Source organism: Ictidomys tridecemlineatus, chromosome 2 (assembly GCF_052094955.1).
Source record: "Ictidomys tridecemlineatus isolate mIctTri1 chromosome 2, mIctTri1.hap1, whole genome shotgun sequence".
NCBI lineage: Eukaryota > Metazoa > Chordata > Mammalia > Rodentia > Sciuridae > Ictidomys > Ictidomys tridecemlineatus.
Window position 1 is genome coordinate 106,018,388 of NC_135478.1, and position 18,678 is coordinate 106,037,065.

The following is an 18,678-nucleotide window of genomic DNA, read 5'->3' on the forward strand; positions in this document are numbered from 1 at the left end:
ACAAGCTCAGCACAACCAAGTTAGAAGTTGGCCGTCCTCCAAGGGTGGCTTTGCCAGTGTCATTGGGCCAGTATACATCTCTGCTCGGTTCCCTTGTCCAGCAGCATGTGGGAGAAGGGAAAAGACAGAGAGACGTCTGACATCATGATGTCACAGACCAAGTGAGTCCCTCTATAGAGCGCCTGCTAGACTGGCTCCGGGAGGGTGGGGCCGTCCTGTCTCTGCCAAAGTCATGGGTAAGCCAGGGAAGAAGACCACGACCCTGAGAGGGAGCCCGGGCCTCACCCTCAGCCTCAACTACTGGGAGGGCCATCTTGAGGCCATGAGTCTATTAAAAAATAAAACAGATTCAACCTTTTTTGGCATTAATTTTGTGATCATCCTTAAAATTATGTATGATCTTTGGACCATTGAATTCTGATTTAGAAGTTAATTCAGAAGTTGTGAATTTTCAAACTTTAAATTCATATGGCATCAGATGGACCTTTCTCTCCACAGCTGTGTGGACCAAGGGAGGCCTTTCAACCAGGGGAAGAGGACAGAGCATGGTGCACTGCCCTCCCACTTGCTGGCCGTAGCCTTGCCCACTCCTCTATGCTGCTACAGCCTGGCTCCCAGGCAGGGAGGAGGGAGGTATGCCCAGACTGATGGGCAAGTCCCTCACAGGCCTTTGGATGAGCAAACCCAGCTGAGGATGAGAGGCCCAGGCTCCCTGTGCTTAGAAATGCACCATGGACAGGCTGACCCTGGTGCCCCACCTAGAACAGCTGCTCCTCTGCTTCCTGGTGTGACCTGTGAACATGAGCTTTCATGGGGTCCTGGCTGCTGAGAAGAATATCATAGGCTCTGAGCTTTACAGGCATAAGACCTAAACCGCCGGGGGGGGGGGGGGAGCAGCCGGCAGGGTGCACTTCCTCTCCAGAGGGCCACCTGTGTGTGCACAGGTATTGGGGAGCATGTGTTTCCCTCGAGCAGGCAGCACCACTGCGACCCTGGTTTGTAGAGTGGGTTCTGCCCAACGTCCAGTGGTGCGTGGCTGCCCCCAGCCTGAGGCCATACAGGGCCGCACTCACCTATTTTCTCCACGGGCGTGCTCAGGGGCAGGAAGCCTTGTCTTAGCAGCTGGTCAGTCATCTCCTCGTCATCAGCTTGGATCTCGGAGACCATGTTGCAGGGAATGAGGCCGAGCCGGGCGCAGGTCTCCCCGCGGTAGAAGCCATCTGCGTCTTTGTCTCCGTAGACCTGGAGCATGGAGAGGCAGAGCACCTGTCGGGGTGGCCCAGAAACACCCCAGCCCCCGCACCACATCACCTACGACGACCCCACACACACACTGGACCCCAGATGCAGTGTCCCCTCCAGGTTTGGACAGCGCCTGAGCCCCCCGGGGGAGTGTGCACTGGAGGCCCTCTACGTGGAAGGACCAGGGAGGGCTGGAGCCAGGCACCAGGCCTTCCAACCACCTTCTGAGGTGGGCAAGCAGGGCCCTCCCCTCCCACTGGTCCTACAGATCCACACTGCTCCCCTCCTCTTCTCCAGAACCCGAGTGGGAATGGCACACCCTGCGTCTGCGTGCTGGGGGAGGTCCTCTGCCTGCCTCGGCCTCCTCCCCCTCCCTCCCACTGCTCTGCCCTTGGGTTAGACCTTGTGTACTACAAAGTCCCAAACTTTGGGCCTGTGGTTTGTTTCTCAGCTGCCCTGGGCTGAGGATCTAGAGCTCAGGCACAGGAGGCTGGTGTGTGTGGGAACCACCGGCCTCAGGCACTGGTGAGTGCTTCATGTTGTTTTGACTCTGTTGATCAGTCTAATAAAAGACCCAGTGATACTTTTCTTCTGGTTTCGAGTGTCATCTAAACTAAATGAGGGCTCAGACTAGCCCCCAGCAGGCAGGCGGCCTGGAAAACCCCGCATGCACCGGCATATGCACTCCTCCAAGGCAACTAGTGGGGCCGTCCCCTCTGCCCAGGTGAAGCAGACAGGGCCTGCCCAATGTGCAAGGCTGCCACAGGCTGGCCAGCCTTCCGATGGCCCCAAAGAGTCCAAAGGCCACTGCCCAGGGCTGGTCAGCTCATGGCTGGCTCTGGGCTGCGCCCACCTCAGCAGCACCCAACTGTGCAGCCAGCAGACTCCCCACCTTGATGATCTGTCCTTCCTTGAAGGGAAGTTCCTCCTCTGCAGCGTCAGGGTTCGGGGACATGGTGAGTGGGTCATAGTCAAACAGAGCCACAAAGATGCGGGCTGGGGGCTCCTCGGCTCCAGGGTCCGTCTCCGACTCCTCGTAGAAGTCTGGAGAGAGGCGGTCGCGCCCGGCGTAATCATCTGGGGGGATGTGGTGGTAAAGCAGAGGCCGGTGACCACCCTGCAACTCGGGACACGACCACACGTCATGTAGGGCTCAGCCGGGGTCAGGTGGCCAGGCCCTGGCTTCTGTCCTTTGAAAAATATTCTGGGCTCAACATGGAGGCAGCAAGGGACCTGGGGATGTCCAGAGGCATGGCAGAGGCGGTGGCTCTACCACACAGCCTCGCCCTGGCCAGCACACTGGTGTGGAAGCAGTGAGATGAAGGGGCCGCCTGGGTGGCTCCACCAGAGAGAACAGCCAGAGTGGGTGGGTGGTCACGTGTGCATCAGTGGCGACCCCTATGGGGCAGCATGCTCCACGGGCCATGAGGCTAGTGCACAGAGCTTACAACACATCCAGAGCTTCGTCAGAGCTTGGTGTGGGGAACCCAGCTGCTCACTTCACTGAGTGGACAGCGGACAGCAAGTGCATTCCTCTTTGTGACGGGACGATTCCCCAGCCCAACAGGGTTCAGCTCTGTCCCCCTCCCAGCTTTTAAACTCAATCCTTTCTGAAGCATTACTGGGTATGCATATGTCTCACTAGAGGTCACTGGGTATGCAGGTGTCCACTCGGGTCTGCAGGGAACTGGCCCAGGACCATCCTGTGACACGGAAGTCCACTCAGGTCCCCATCAGCAAAGGCTGTGCTTGCACATAACCTATGCGCATCCTGGATACCCAAGTCAGATGAGCTTCGGTACTGGACACAGACAGATGGGGTTGGAGACGGACAGTCAGACAGGGAGACAAGGCACTGAGGGCCAGCGCTGACCTGAGCATGATCTAATGAGAAGGTCTCAGAACATCAGCAGGAGAACAAATCAGACACTGAGATTAGCCACCAGGAAGGAGGGCTGGGAAAAGCTGGCCGACTGCTGTCCCCAGCACATGACAAGGGAAGTGTGACTGGAGGAACCAGGTGTGCAGAAAGGACAAGACAGGTAAACAGGGAGATGACCAAGTGAGCTGGCTTCTTCACCAGCAAAAAAAAATCTAGTTTAAAATTTGCATGGGCTGAGGCTGCAGGAGCCTGGACTTCAAATGCAGTGGGCATCCTGACTCACATGAGGGGCCTTTTAGGATCCCCAGATCATCTATTTTTTGTCATTGTTTTTGTTTAGTTGTTTTGTTCTCTGTCGTCTTTTAAACATCCACCGGGCGTTGTGGAGAGCCTCATCAGATGCCTCAGGGTGCTTAGGTGTGTAGTCAGGCAATGGTCTTGTTAAGCCACGACAGTGTTCATTTGTCTTAATTTGGGGAAAAGGAATTCTGAAAGCCCTGGTATTTTCCATCAATTGTCAGTCTGTTGCCCCTTAAAAATATGCTCAGGAAGCACGCAGCATATACACCTAATGTCTTCTTTTCCCCTAAAAAAGAAAGCCCATGGCCTTGGACTAAAGATTTCTATATTACTTTCACAAGAACTGAGCAATCAAGGGTTGGAGGAAGTATGGTGGGCCCCTCGCCCTGGGGCCACTGTCTGACCCCCATGCAGGTAAGGACCCCATTTGCCTGCTTCCTCTGGCCTTTGTGCCCTTGAACCTGTATGTATGGAGGCTACCAAGCAGGAGATAAGAGAGTGGGAATGGACCAGTGGGGAAGGGTGGTGGCCTAGGGAGGTGGGAGCACACCTGGGGTCACACTTGGCCTCTTATCCCCAAGCTTATGTCCGCTGCCAGCGCATCTTATGCACCCAGACATCTCTGCCACTGCAGGTGTGTGGGGTGCACCACCTCCCCAGCTCTGCCTCTGTCTCAGCCTTGTCCCTGAGCGTCCCAAGAGCCGCTGCCCTCAGTCCCTCCAAGGCCACCTAGAAAGCCCACAGGAGACTGTCAGCAGGGAGAGGCTAGTGTAACCCTGAGGCTGGCGGGAGCTCTGAGAATGTGCAGAGGGTTTGCTGCCCTCGTGTGCCATGCCTACCTCCCTTTGCCATGGATGACCAAGAGTTCTCTGTGTTTGGTTGAAAATGTCCCCCTGAATATTATGTGAAATGTTTGTATAGGAGACCCAGTAGGTGCATGTGGTGGGGAGAGGGAGGGAGAGAGAGACAGCCCTCAAGCCACTAACCAATAGATGGGACCACCGTCGGCCGGGGCCTCTGAGGACCAGTGCCACCGTGGGAAAACCTCCTGCCCACATGATCTGCCCTGTCCACACGTCCGGCAGATGCTGGGTTTCCTAGAATCTGGAGACAAAACAACAAGGCTGTCAGTCTTGCCAGTGTGGCAGGGGGAGAGCGATCAGCCAAATCAATCAAATCCGAAGCAGAAGCTCTAAAGGCAACTAAACTTAGCTTTTAACTGAAAGGTTAGCTGAAGGCCCAGGAGGAAACAGGCTGGCCGCCAGGCCCCTCCCCTGCACCAGAGTCGCATCTGAAGCACCACAGTGGGTGGGGCAAAATGAGCCCTGGGCAGGGTCCGTTGCTCTACTGCCGCTGAAACCACGTGTTTCGGACCTAATGACAGTGGCTTTCAGGACACTGACACCTTCCACCACGAGCAGGCCTCGGCTGCCTCCGCACACCTGCCCCAGGCTTCCACACAAGCAGGAAAGCTCTGCGGTTCCAAACGTCCCACCTGGGTAGACGTCGCAAGTGAGGTTTCCGAAAACTCAGACGGAGGCTTCTGTGTTGGGACTGGAAACTCACGGCCAGGGTCGGCCCCAGTCTGGAGAACTACGCTGCCCCGAAGAGGTGCCCTTCCCAGGGAGGCCCACCTCCAACTTGGACTAGAGTCAGAGGTGGTCGGAGGAAACCCCGAAAAGCCGAGCCCTCTGGGAAGGGCAGTGAGGCCTCTGGGGACAGGAGGAGGGGATGGTCTGCTCCTTGCTGCTGCAGCGTTGAGGGTGAGGCCCCAGCGTGGGTATCTCAGAACCCAGGCCTGGCGCCATGCAGATGGCCCTCCACGCGCCCAAGGGACGTTCAGCATGACGGGAGCCAGGGCTCTGAACAGAGACGGAGGAAAGCCTTGAGTGGACTCCTAATCCAGAAGCCAACGAGCAAGGCCAGGCCCCAGGGCGGGGACGCGTCCATGGCTAGTGATGGAAACTGGCGGGCCCCAAGGGGACAAAGCAAAATAAAACTTATAAATAATATGCAGAAATGAGCTGCTTTGATAACTGTTCTCATTTAGAAAAAACATGGATGAAGGCCAAAAAACAACTAAACCCCTCCCCCCAAAAAAGAAAAAAAAAATTCTTCAGCAATATGTGGAGCCATAAATAAGTCCCTAAAAATCATTATGGAAAAAAAAATGTGCAAACTTTTGGACATAGTTCAGCTAACCCTTAATTAAAATTTAGATTCAGTTGTCCTTTAATCACAGCCGTGATCATCTCTGATTCCAGGAAGGAATCGTTACTCTAAAGCAAAGCAAAGAAATCTTCGGCATGGTCAAGCGATCGGAAGCGATGGGACTTAATAAATCAAAGGTGCAGGGACAACCAAGGAGAGCGGCCGAGAGACCCCAGGATGGACACCCCAAATTGGAACCAAACGAAAAGCCAACGGGGAATGAACAGGATTGGTTTGGCAAGCGCACGTGGAAAGACGTTGACTTCACACACCACAGGGCCGTCGGCCACTCTGGGGGGAGGCCGTGCGTGCTGGACAGCCGCCCTGCTGTCGGGCACAGCCAGGCCACTCCTCCAGACACCCCGAGAGTCTTCGTGCTCCACGGCCTCGTCCCAGCTGTGCTGCCTGGGCACGGACCTCTCCGGGCGGGGCAGGGCATCATCGCTCCTGGCGACGTCACTGGGGTCCACCTGTTCCCCAAAGTCCTCTTCAATGCTGCTCTGCCGGGTCAGTGTCCGCCGCCGGGCCAGTAGAGGCCTCGGGCTTCTCCTACAGGGACAGTGACCGGGGCCTGGGCTGCACTGGGCTGTGGTGTTCCTGAAACTAAACCGAGACTCTTCTTCCTCACTGCCGCAGTCCAGGCCGCTGTCCGGGCTCCGGGTGGCCCAGCGGCTAAGCCGGCAGCCTCTGTCTTCCAGAAGGAGGTCCTCCACGGGGGCTCTGTGCTTGGCAGGGAGCCAGGAGGCCTGCGGAGCCGAGTGCTCCCAGCAGGGTGGGATGGGCCCTGGCACCATGGCCAGCAGGGCCCTGGCCCTGGGTGCCCCTGAGCCCTGCCGCAGCAGCGGCTCCCCGAGCTCTGCGTCCTCCTCGGCTACCTCGGGGATACTGCATAGCCTCTTACTGCGGTGGGGCTGCTGGGGGAACTCGGGCTGTCCCGGGCAGGCGCCTTCCGGGCTCCTGGGCTTATAGCACTCCTAAGGGCAGGGCGAGTGGCCAGCGGCAAACACAGACGAGGCCGGAGGGAGAGAAAATACACAGTTAGTCTTGGCGAGGCGGGGCTCACGCCCGCGGGCTCTGTAGTGGAACAGCGGTGGTGTCTATGCCCAGCAAAGGCAGGGACAGTGCACAGGAAAGCCAGCAGGCCATCGGGAGCAGATGTCATGCAGGTGAACCAGGAGAGAGGTGACAGCCCAGACGCAGAGGAGCAGGCAGAATATTCTCAGCCCCTGAGCTGTGTTCTACGTGGTAGGTGCCCAGAGTGTCGGGAGACCTGTGCCTACTGCTTGCAGCTATGTCCTCAAAGACCCCAGGAAGCTGCAGCAGGTGCTGAGCATGCCCAGAGGCGGATCAGTATACCCAGAGATGGCTCAGCACGCCCAGAGGTGGCTTAGCGCCCCATGTGCCACAGCTCCCGGCTGCCCCCTGCCTTCCTTCCTGGCAGTTGGACCTCCCCTCCTCCCCAAAGGCAGCTCAAGCGAAAGCTTGTGAGGTCAGGCTCCTGGGGGCTTACACCCTCTCTGTGGCCAGGAACAGGCCAGGCACAGGCCTCATGCCCAGTCACTGCAGAGGAGAGGGGTCCTCTGGCTGTGCCTGCATCCCCATGCCCAGGGGCTACTCCCAAGCACTAGCAGGACGCAGGCTCCATGTCTACATGACTTCTTCTCTCTGCTGGGGGTAGGGCCCCTGCCTCGTGCCCTGCTGGAAGGCCTACACGTCCTGCTGCTGGGAACGCTGCTACCCATCTCTGCACTGGCTGCTTGCCTGGCCCTGCGGCACAGGTGCCCTGGACTCCCCTGCCGTAAGGCTCTGGGGTGCACAGACGAGGCCTGTGCCCCACTGGGCTGTGGGCCCTTGAGCTGGGGTGTGGTGGGATGTTCCTGGCAGGAGGTCAACCGTGCCAGGCACCGCTGCCCTCCAGGTGGTTGGGCATACTCTGCTTCTGCCCTTTGCTAATGCCATATGCCTGTGACAAACAGCAGGGTGAGGGGCCACCTCGGAGTACAGGGAGGTCACCAGTGACCTCTAGGCCAGGAGGGAGTGAGGCTCAGGCAGGGGACAGACATAGGCCTGACCTCATCAGGAAGCCTGGCTGGGCAGCAGCCACTCACTGCCATGTGGAACCATGAGCCCCTGTGTCCAGATCCCCAACCGTATCTGGCAGTTTCCAAAGAGAATGCAGAAATCCAAACCTTTTTAGAAGGAGGACGGTCATGGAATGGGCACATGTAGCAAGCCTGCGACCACCCTGCCTCCCCCCCACTATGACACTGACCTGAAGCCCTGGCCATGGCTCTATGAGGGCCTCTCTGGGCCCTCTAGAGGGAGAAGCCTCCCAGCACCCTCTGCACCAACAGGAGAGGCCTCTTGAAGGTGTGGGACAGGGACACACCTCCCCAGCCACCTCCAGGTGCTCCCAGTGGGTCCTGCTCTGGGTGTGTGGGTGACTGGACAGCCGGGAGGTGCGCCCATGGGAAGGCCAGTGTGAATCCTTCTGCGAGTTGGCCCTGAGCTGGGGGTGGGGTTGGGTGCTGGGAACCCCACGGGCCACCACCATGCAGGAGCTGCACAGGGGTCTGACATCCCCCAGGGACCTTCAAGGGAGAATGTCAGTTGGTCTTGTCTGCACGAGAAGCTGTCAAGTGGGCAGCTGGGTTGGACGTCGGCTTCTGCCTGCCACCCACTGTGCAGGGCCTGTGCACCTGGAGGAAGGTGGCTGTTGCCTGGGCAAGGCCCTTTCCATCCTTGACACCCCAGCGGTCCCACAGCCACCTGACCTGGGCCAGGAGCTGCCAGAGCGTAGCTGCGCCTACCCTGCCTCCCGCCTGGGGTGGAGCCCCAGGCCCAGGCCGTCCGCCTGCACTGCCCAGTGGACATCGTGTGTGAGCCAGAACTCGGGCCCAGCAGCAGCAGATGGGGCAGACGGTGTGAACCAGGCATCACGGGCTGGAACCTCCTGGAGCAGCCTCCCTGTGCCTCCCGGATGGCCTTGTACAGGGGCTGATCCCTGCTCCCTCCCAAGGGAGCCTCACCTGTCCTTTGGGCCTTCTGTGATAGGCCCCGGGGCCATGCCCAGGCCAGCCCTTCCCTGGCCTCCACACAGGACCCACCCGGTTCCCCACTGGTGGCTCTGCACCCAGCCACACTGCCCCTGCCCGGCGCTGACCCCGAGGGGGTTCTTGAGTGGATTCTGGTTCTCTGTGGACCAGTCGGAAGTCATCCTGTTCTGCTCAGTTCCTCCTGATCCCACTCCTGGCTCAGCTCTGGGTGCCCCAAGGGCTGCCAAGTGGACCCCTAAACTCCTGTACCCAGACCTCTTGGCAAAGAGGACAGAGCTCCAGGTACCTCCTGGATCAAAAGTTCCACAGTGGGAAGAAGCAAGTCCATATCCGTGGGCTCTGGTGCAGGGCAAGGGCCCAGGGCCAGCCCGATGCCCAGCAAGGGGACAAGGTGAGCCACCTGGGACTTCAGGAGGGTGCTGTGCCCCCTCCGCTCCCCCACTCACCTTGAGCGCATTATGGGAGGTGCCGCTGGGCCGCCTCCTCCCCCCGTCCTCCAGCTGCATCTCCGAGGACAGCTCCTCCTCATCCTCCTCCATGATGTCCGAGAGGTCGGAGCCCCGGCTGCTCTCCGTGGGGTACTCGTCTCCATGGCAACAGGGGGGCTGCAGGCCAGAGGGGGGTGCTGATGGGTGGATTCTCATGCCAGGACCCCTGCAGCGGGCCCAGATCCCCTGTGGGCCCTCCCTCCTTTGTCACCTCTGTGGGGCTCACAGCCAGAGGCCTGTAGGGGTTGGTCATGGGCTGCTCCTTAGAGGTGAGGGGTGAGGCTGGACGTGGTCAATGCAATGGCCAATAGGAAGTCTGACTTTCCCCTGGATCGTCACTGTTAAGCTGCTCCGAGGACTCCTAGTCCTGGGGTGGAGGGCCTGTGACCTCAGTCTACTCAGTAAGATGTAGTGGGAAGTCTCCTGGCCATTTATCCTTTCCTTCCTGCTTGGGGTGTCACCATATAAGGGTGTGATTGATGGAGCTATGGCAGCTACTTGGTAACTACAGGAGAAAGATCAGTAGAGTGAAGGATCTAAGCAGAGCCCCTTTGCCACTGAGGCCGTATCAGCCCTGCACCCGGCTGCACAGGCTCCTGGGACACAGAGTGATTAAAGGTCTGTGATCCTAGAAGTCTGGGCCTCCTGTTCCTTCTGCTTAAACAAATGCAAACAGCATGATTGTAAGGCTGTAGATAAAGACGTGAGATGAGAAGCCAGTGCCTGGCTGATGGCCAGCAGCGAGCAGCAAGGCTGGGCTGGGCACACGGCACCCTACTGCCCCCTCACTGTGGCAGTGGGTGGTCCTGGTGCCCCAGCCTCCGAGTGAGTGGGCTCTGGCACAGGGCCTTGGGGTTCTCAGGCTGTCTGCGTGTCAGACGCTGGAGGTGAACCCCGATAGGCAGGGGCAGGGGGGGGGATGTTTTGTTTTTCATCCCCTGTGGTGCCCAGCATGGAGCAGGTGTCCAGCCAACATGGCCCAATGGACAGAAGTGAACACAAACAGTAGGGTTTGTCTAAATCGAGACCAGCTAGTATCAGTCCAGCCCTGGCCTGACCCAGGAAACTGCCCAGGACCAAGTTCCAGCACTGGGTGGGGCAGGGTGGGGCCTGGGCGAGGAGTAGGGGTGGGGCGGGGCAGGGCCAGGCCTCCTATTCAGGCTTTTGAAATTGTCCTGGAACCAGTTGTCCTCACTCAAACCCTGGTGGCCTGCTGCCTTGCAGGCTGGCATGGCCCCTTTCCCGGGGCCCTAGGGCAGATCCCCAGTCCCTGACATCCCCGGCAGCTGCCCAGGCTCACCGGCTTGCCCAGCTCGGAGCCCTTGAGGAAGTCGTCCACAGAGGCGCCCCTCCGCTTGAGCTCGGGGGAGGCAAAGCCGTCCTCCTCGTCAGAGCTGGCACAGCGCCCCAGGCTGCTCCGCTCGGGGAGGAGGCTCCTTTTCTCTAGCTTGGAAAGAGAAGGGGACAAAGATGGGCTGGGGCTGTCATGAGGGCTGGGCCCAGTGATTAAAGTTGTCCAAGGCGGCTTCTGTGTCATGTGGGTGCCTCCCAGGGACACGCCTTCCATGCCACAGACCCTGTAGCCACCCAAAGACAAACCCACCAAGGACCTGGGCCAACCACCCCAAAGCTGTTGCAGGGTCCACTTCCTGGTGTCTCCCCCAGGGACCCAGCTGGCCCCAGAGTCATCTCTCCCTCTGCTGGGGCGACTACACCCAACAAGGACCCTCCACCCTCCTCTGGTCACCCTGCTGGCCTTACTGTGACCCGCGGGCGCACTCGGAAGGCAGGAGCCTAGAGTTGTTGCCCAGCCCGTGGACCTAGCTGCTGGGCTCCCCTGGGCCTCTCGGGCTGGGCTGAGGCTACCACATTGGCACTGCCCCAGGAGCCTGGCCCAAAGCTCCCGTCAGGTGGCTCTTGTACCCGGTACCCTGAGACGCCCTCCCCTCCACAGCCATAGAACACTCAGGAGCATCCCCAGGACAGTCTGGATTCCTGTGCTCTCCCAGCTAAGGTACTGGTAGGGGGCCTCTGCCCTCAGGCTGCCTCTGGGCGCTGTGCCCTGGAAGTTAGCTCCCTGGCTCACCTTCGATGCTTGGCGCTGACCTGGGGACTGGCCCTTCCTGGGCTCTCTGACCTGGGGCTGCCCAGAGGTGGGCTATGGGGGGGGGGTCCCACCACAGGTACCAACACCCAGGGTCACATAGGCCCACCTGGCATGCTGAGGCCTGCCCATGGCCCCCATTCCTCCTTGAAAGAGAAAGTGGGGATCACCCCAAACACCGGGACCCTGGTAGGTGGTGCCTGGGAGAGGAGGCTGCCACCTGAGGTCATGTGTCCCAGTGCACATCATGTGGAACACGGACCAGCCACAGCCCAGTACCCCGTGGCCCAGACTACACCTAGAGGTGCAAGCAAATGTGCCCGCGCACAGGTGCATCCGTGTGCCTGTCCACTGGGCATGCAGACACACACCCGTGTGGAGCCCACGCACTTATAGGTGTGTGTGCACACACACACACGCATACCTGGGACTCTGAAGTGGCTGAGCCAAGAGAGCACCCAGTTGGACAACAGGGCCCCAGCCGTGTCCAGCGAGCAGTTGAAGCCCCTAACCCAGAACCAAGCCTGTCTGGGTTTGTCAGAGGCTTTTTCTCCGACAGACAGGTGCCTGGCACCTGGTGATCCATGGCTACACTGTAACACACTATGACTGAGGATCAGGCACAGATGCCCGAAGGCTGACAGGGCCTCTCCTCCTGCACCTGTGGCCAGGCTCTGGGTGCTCCTGGCCTCGTTGTCTCTGCCTGCAGCCTGGATGCAATGAACTTTGGGAGCAGAGGGACAAGCCATCAGACCCCACTTACCCTACTGCTCTCGGCCACCCTCTGCGCAGCCTCACGGGCCATGGCCTTGGCAACGGTGGTGGACACCGGAGCCCCCTGCGGCTGCGGGAGGATGCGGCTGGGAGAAGGCGACCGCCGCCCAGGGCCGGAGCCTTGCAGGTCAGGCGGCTCCAGCATGTGCCCGTGCACCGGGGCGGGGGTGCGGCTCTGCTCCCAGGGCTCCTCCACCTTGGTGTGGGGACACAGGGGCTTGTCTTTGGTGTCGGGGGCACTTGGTAATGGCTTCGGTGGGGGCACAGCTCTCGGGTGGGGGGTTGGAGGCACCAGGAGGTCGAGGGGGATGGCAGCAAACACAGAGTCCACGGACTCGCCCTGGGCAGAGAGGGTCCGCACTGTCACGGCCTTGGCCTCCAAGCTCCGCAGGCGCACGAGCTCCACTGCGGTGCTGTCCGCCGTTGGGAAGATGACCTCGGCCACCTGCGGACAGAGAAGGCCACCCCCAGCTGAGCCCAGCAGGCCTCAGAAGGCAGAGGAAGGGACACTTAGTCCAGGGCCAGCAGCCATAGGGCCAACGAGACAGGGCCTTCTTCCTCCATCTCTGAACCAGTTCAGAACCGGAGGCAGGGGCCATGGAAGGATGCCCCAATCAGCCTTCTTATTGCCAAAGCCAAAGGGCGGGGTGTGGGCAGAGGGAACGCACAGCCTCCCGCTGCAGACGGCAGGGCTGGGCCTCTTCTGCAGGAGGCTGCTCTGGCGGGGAGGGGGCCTGCATGGAGGGAGCAGTGGGAGAACAAGCCACCAGTGGAGGACTTAGCTCTCACACTCGAGTCACCCGAGTGTTGTCCCTCATCCTGCTCCTGACAGAGGAGGGCCGGGACCAGGGTCAGGGGACAGAAGCTTCCACAGGCTCTGGCCCCAGCACACACCTGCTCCTCAGAGCCAGGCCTGATGTGCCAGTTGGGCTAGATTCTCAGGGAAGCCGGGCCTCTGGCCTTAGCCTCAGCCTGGCAGGCGCCTGTCAACACTGGGGAGCCAGGCATGGGCAATGAGGACCCAGAGGTGGCCTTTGAATACAGAGTGGAGCAGGTCTTCATGAGGGGAGGGGGATGGAGAGGAAGCTGTCCCAGGAAGAGACAGCAAGGCATGGGTTTTCCTTACACTGACTTGGGCAGGGCCTAGGGCAGTGCTGAGGGGCCTGGGGGGCTGAGGAAACTCCCCTCAAGGAGTGGCCCCTGCAGGAGCTGGGCCTGTGAGATGGCACCACCCCATGAACTCACCCTCTGCCCCTTGGCATATACGCCATAGCCGGTGACGTTCGCCCCATTGGACAATCCAGTGGGGGTCAGCATCGGCGGCTTCCAGGAGACCTGGATGGTGGATGCCATGGCCCCTGCTTGGACAGTAACATCTTGGGGAGGTGCTGGAGGGCCTGAGAGGAACAGAAGGGAACAGACACTTTCAGGGCACAGCCCTGGTAGAGGCTCACTTCACTTGTCTCACCTGGAAACCAGAACACACCTGGTCAGGTTGGCAGAGAGAGGACAGGTATTGGGGAAAAGGAGGGGAGGACACACAGCTGGGCCTCTGCATCCAGCGGGCACGGCTCGCCCTTCCTGGGAAGGCCTACAGCCACTTCTGCAGGACCCTCACCTCTGCAGCTGTGCTCAGGGCCTGCGCAAGAGCAGAGCCCAGGAGGAGCTGGAGAGGGGCCAGGGAGGTGTGCGCAGAAGAGGGCGGCTCCCCACCTCCCTTTCTTCTCCTCTCCCTGACCCTCTCCCCCCTCCCCCCTCTTCTCCTTCTCCCCCCCCCCCCCGCAGTCTCTCCCTCTCTCTCCCTCCCTCTCTCTTCCTCTCCCTCCCTCTCTCCTCTTCTCTCTCTCCTACTTCTCTCTCCTCCCTCCCTCTCTTTCCCTCTCTCTCCTCCTCTCTCCGCCCTCCCTCTCTCTCCCTCCCTCTCTCTCCCTCTCTCCCTCCCTCCTTCTCTCCCCCTCTCTCCCCCTCTCTCCTCCTCTCTCCTCCCTCCCTCTCTCTCCCCCTCCCTCCCTCCCTCTCTCTCCCTCCCTCCCTCTTCCTCCCTCTCTCCCTCCTTCTCTCTCCCTCTCTCCCCCTCTCTCCTCCTCTCTCCTCCCTCCCTCTCTCTCTCCCCCTCCCTCCCTCCATCTCTCTCCCCCTCCCTCTCTCCCTCCCTCTCCCTCCCTCTCCCCCTCCCTCTCCCTCCCTCTCCCCCTCTCTCCTCCTCTCTCCTCCTCTATCTCCTTCTCCCCCCTCTCTCCCTCCCTCTCCCTCCCTCCTTCTTTCTCCCTCTCTCTCCCTCCCTCCCTCTCTCCCTCCCTCCCCTCTCTCTCCTCCTCCCTCCCCCTCCCTCTTTTTCCCTCCCTCTTTCTCCCTCCCTCTCTTTCCCTCTCTCTCCTCCTCTCTCCTCCTCTCTCTCCCTCCCTCCCCCCTTCCCCATCCGACTCAGAGGCGCCAGCTCAGCCCTCACATCACCCTCCTCCCACCACTGAAGTGGGCAAGACGGAGAGCCCTAGGTCTAGGGAGTGGTCTGCCTGAGTCCAGCTCCACAGACTCCCCAGCAGCCAGGCTAACAGGCCTCCTGGTGCCCACATATGTGAACTGTACTCATCTGCCTTGCCAGAGGTGTCCTGACCACCAAACTGGGCAACTGGTCAGCTGTGGCCATGTGGCTATGTGGCCCCAGTGATGGCAGGCAACCGGCCCTGCCCTCTGACACCTCTATGCCTGCTGGATGGCGTAGGTGGATTAAGTGTGGAAGGAGTGCTGTGATCTTGGGGCCTGTGAGGCTGTGAGGCCTGGCTCATGGGACCCCAGCTAGTGGCTCCTGGGGAGGAGAGCGCTGGCCACCTCCTGGGGACAGTGTCTGCCACCGTCCCCTATTCACTCCACACGCCTCACATCTGCCGATCCTCGCAGCCGGCCTGTGATTTCTGCACGTAAGGAGGTCAGGGCTCAGGAAGTGCCACAGGACATCCCATGGGCATCAAGTGCTGATATGGGATCCTCCTCCCAGCGCTGGCCTGTGGCCTGTGCGTAAGATGCACGTGACTCTGCCGGGACGGATGTCCCCAGAACCTCCTTGCAATCGGAAGTGGAGGCTCACTCCTCCCGGAACGGCTCAGGAGACAGGGGTCTGCCAGAGAAGGCGAGCACAGGATGGGGCCTGCAGGATGTGCCCTCCCACTCCAGCTGCCCCTGCTTCCTGCTGGGCACAGACGTGACCTGGCAGGCTGCACGACCCATGGCCAGTCGTACCCCTAGAAGAAGCAAGCCGGAGGCTGGAGGCTGAGGCTGGAGGCTACCCCGGACCTGCCAGTCAGTGAAATAACCGTGGACAGCAACTGGCGTAACCATGGACAACTTCCTAGCCTTCCCCTCTTCACCTCCCTGACCTGGGACATGGACATCAGAGAGCACCTATGTGGCCAGGATGTCATGTTCACCAAGACACCATTGTCATTGCTTTGCTCTGAGTCAGGCAGCCATTTGTGGCCATTGGAATGTGGGCAGAAGTGACCAGCCCACCCACCACGAGCACCCTCCCCACGTGACTCTCATCCTCTCTCCCTGTCTGCTCATTGCAGTGGGAAGGACTCCAGGAGCAACTTAGGGGATGTCAGAGCCACAGTAGCCATGCCTGAGCCCTGGGCCACCAGGCAAGAGGGACAGGAGGCCCTGCCTTAGACTGCGATGGGAGGAGCAGTCACCCCTGCCATCACAAGCCTCTGAGAGTCAGGCACATGTCCCCATCAATACAACCAACCTTGTGAATTGGTCTGAGTCCATCGCATGTGAAGCATATCCACTGGTCAGCGGCTCAGTTAGTGCTGCCGACACACTGGCCATGCTTTCTCATGTGTTCTGATTTGAGGACTCAAATCACAAGAGGGAGATCTTTCCAGAAGGAATAATCCTCTTAGTCAGACCACTTATTTTGATGGCTGTAGGTCAGTGGATCTTTCTAACCAGCCAACTGTGGGACTCACTGAGACCGAGGCTGTCCCCTATCTAGGGGGATGACTGATCCCTGCTAAGCTCTGTCTGCTCCATGATCCTTCAGTGCAAGTCTGTCTCCTTTCCCCACAATGTCAAGGGACCCCTCAGTGTGGGACAGATCTCTGGGTTGCCAGTCCACCTGCATGAGCCCTTGGCAGGGCTCGAGACACACAGGACACAGCATTCCCCAAACTCCCCAACATATGTCCACCTGACGTGGTGGTGTTCACAGTGGAGAAGCACCAGGGGTCCTGATAATGGAAAGCAGCTCAGTGGAGAGAGAACCCCAGGGCATCTCAGAGTCTCTCACAAACGTGTCCAGTGTTCCTTGCCCTATGCAAGAGAGACAGGAGAGGCTACGTGAACTGACCCTTAGAGGGGGGAATGCATGAGGCAACCGCCTGCTAACTGGCCCTTTTCCTGAGAGCACTGGCCAGGCAATTTGTAGAGAGACGGAACCCAAGCAGAGAGCCTTAATGGACTGCAGAGTTAAAAGGGAGCCCCCAGGGGTGACTGAGAAGACAGGAACCTCAGAGAAATCCCCGGAGAATGGAGACACCCAATGAAGGATGAAACCTAAATCCTCACCCCCATCCTCTCAAATTAGTATTTGACTCCTAAATTATACACATAAGGAAGACAAGACTCCAGGAAACAGAAAGACAGTGACGCTCAAGTCAAACAGCAGAGCAAAGTTCAACTGCTTCTCAGGAACAAAGTGGAGTCCAAGTCCTGTGAACGCAGAGAAGACTGGACTCCCCATTGGAGCCCCATAAACGTCACATCTTACAAGTTGGGATCATGCCACCGGACTAAGGGCCATGGTCAAAGGGCATAAAGGAAAGACAAATTCCCCAATAAAGCCTAAAACAAGCATTCATAGGACCTAGATATGCCACAAGTAATTTCACTGTCTGCCAGAACAAATCCCAACTTCAGCAGAAAAATTACAGAATCCAGGGTCTTTATAATGTGTAACTGACCACGTCCCATTCATAACGAAAATGACTAGTCAGCAAAGAAATAGGAAAATGGGATGCATAACCAAGAGAAAAAATAGTCCTTCTGGGCATGGTGATGGAAACCTGTAATCCCAGTGTCTCAGGAAGCTGAGGCGGGAGTATCCCAAGTTTAAAATCAGTCTCAGCAAAACTTAGCAAGACCCTAAGCAAATTTGTGAGACCCTGTCTCAAAATAAAAAATCCTAAAATGGGCTAGGAATGTGGGTCTGTGATTAAGCACTCCTGGGTTCAATCCTTGGCACCAAAAAAAAAAAAAAGTCAGCAGAAGTTAGCCTATGATGACTCTGAAGTTGCAATTAGCAAACTCTTTAAAATAATCATTGCAAATAGGTTAAAGGATATAAAGAAACAGAGAATCCAAGAGCAAGAAGAAAACTAAAAAAGAACCAAATGAAAGTCCCAGAAAGATAAAGAAGCTAAACAAACAGACGAAAAACTCATTTGATGGTCTTCACAGTCGCAGACTGAATACTGCAAAGGAAGGACTCCAAAAACTGGAAGACAGAGAAAACAAATCATCCTAACTGCGACACAATGAGGAAATGCAGCGGTGAATATCAGGGGTCTACAGACCTGTAGGACCCTTCAGACCTTCTGCCTTGTGTGCAGCAGAGTTTCACAATGAGGAGAGAGGAAGGAGAAAACAGTGCAAATATGTTCAAACTTTGAAGAAAACTATTACTGGAGGCCCAGGAATCTACATTAATTTTTTTAGAAAGATAGATAAAATAAAAGCATGAGCACATCAGAATAAAAAAGATAAAAGAAATCTTAAAAGTATCAAGAAGGGTTGACAGGAAGGACGGCTGACTGAGCGTGGAGACAATGCGGGCCAACAGCGGTAGAAGAGCACTCTCAAGGGATGAAGGAAGAGAGTCTGTGGTTCCATCCCCAGCACCACGGAGAGACCTGGATAGCACATCCCGAGGCCTAGCAGGGCTCAGTCCTGGGGCCAGCCCATCCTCTTCCCTCTCCCCGGAGGAGGGGACGGGGGCCTTTCTTAACTCCATCCTCAGCCAGGGCTTCTGCCCGCGGTGTGATGTGGGCAGGTTGGATCTTCTGATGTCTTCTGACCTCCTAGGTGGGCTAAAGGGAACAGTCTGTTTGGGATGAGTGGACTCCACGCCATCTCCTCCAGGGTGTGTGCATATAGCAGGGCACACTCGAGCAAGTGGAAGAAGAGCTGGCAGAAAAGGAAGGCCCTGCCCTGCACACCAGCACACGAGCCCCGTGCCTGCCCTGGACACCCACACCCACCTCAGTTATTTTTTTGGTACCCACAGGCACTCGGGACCCAGCTCAGGACATCGCAGCAAAGCGTCTTTCGTGTCTAAACAAAATAAGCAGAACTCTCTCCCCAAAATAACTCCTAGAAACCCTGAATCCCACTTTTGGAGCTAACCCTGTCCAGTTCAAGGAATTACCTCCCTTCTTAGTAAGAACACCAATGAGGTTGTTACTACTGTTGCCCCTGCTTTACAGAGTGGGTCCTGCCACACAGAGAGGTAAAGCCTAGGCTCAGAGTCACGCAGCTCGAGCCCAACCTCTGCAGCACATTCTGTGCTCACCTTTTAGACTCTCTGCCCACTGTCCTCACCATCAGCATCAGACCTCCAAATTG

The 18,678-nt window shown here is 58.3% G+C and overlaps 1 protein-coding gene across 18 annotated transcripts in view; it reads right to left on the reverse strand.

The window, feature by feature from the left end:
• The window catches only part of Rimbp2 (RIMS binding protein 2), a 199,947-nt gene that overhangs the window by 37,865 nt on the left and 143,404 nt on the right, over window positions 1-18,678 (reverse strand). For 13 of the 18 annotated variants that reach the window (XM_078039390.1, XM_078039389.1, XM_078039391.1 and 10 more), the window contains 8 exons: window positions 13,303-13,454; window positions 12,047-12,502; window positions 10,480-10,626; window positions 9,138-9,296; window positions 5,908-6,609; window positions 4,411-4,528; window positions 2,135-2,319; window positions 1,074-1,242 (listed from right to left, as the gene is read on the reverse strand). In XM_078039390.1, coding sequence (XP_077895516.1) covers window positions 1,074-1,242; window positions 2,135-2,319; window positions 4,411-4,528; window positions 5,908-6,609; window positions 9,138-9,296; window positions 10,480-10,626; window positions 12,047-12,502; window positions 13,303-13,454 — 2,088 coding nt within the window. Of the gene's footprint in view, window positions 1-1,073; window positions 1,243-2,134; window positions 2,320-4,410; window positions 4,529-5,907; window positions 6,610-9,137; window positions 9,297-10,479; window positions 10,627-12,046; window positions 12,503-13,302; window positions 13,455-18,678 lie in introns of those variants that run through there. The other 5 variants (XM_078039396.1, XM_078039394.1, XM_078039395.1 and 2 more) reach the window with 2 other exon arrangements.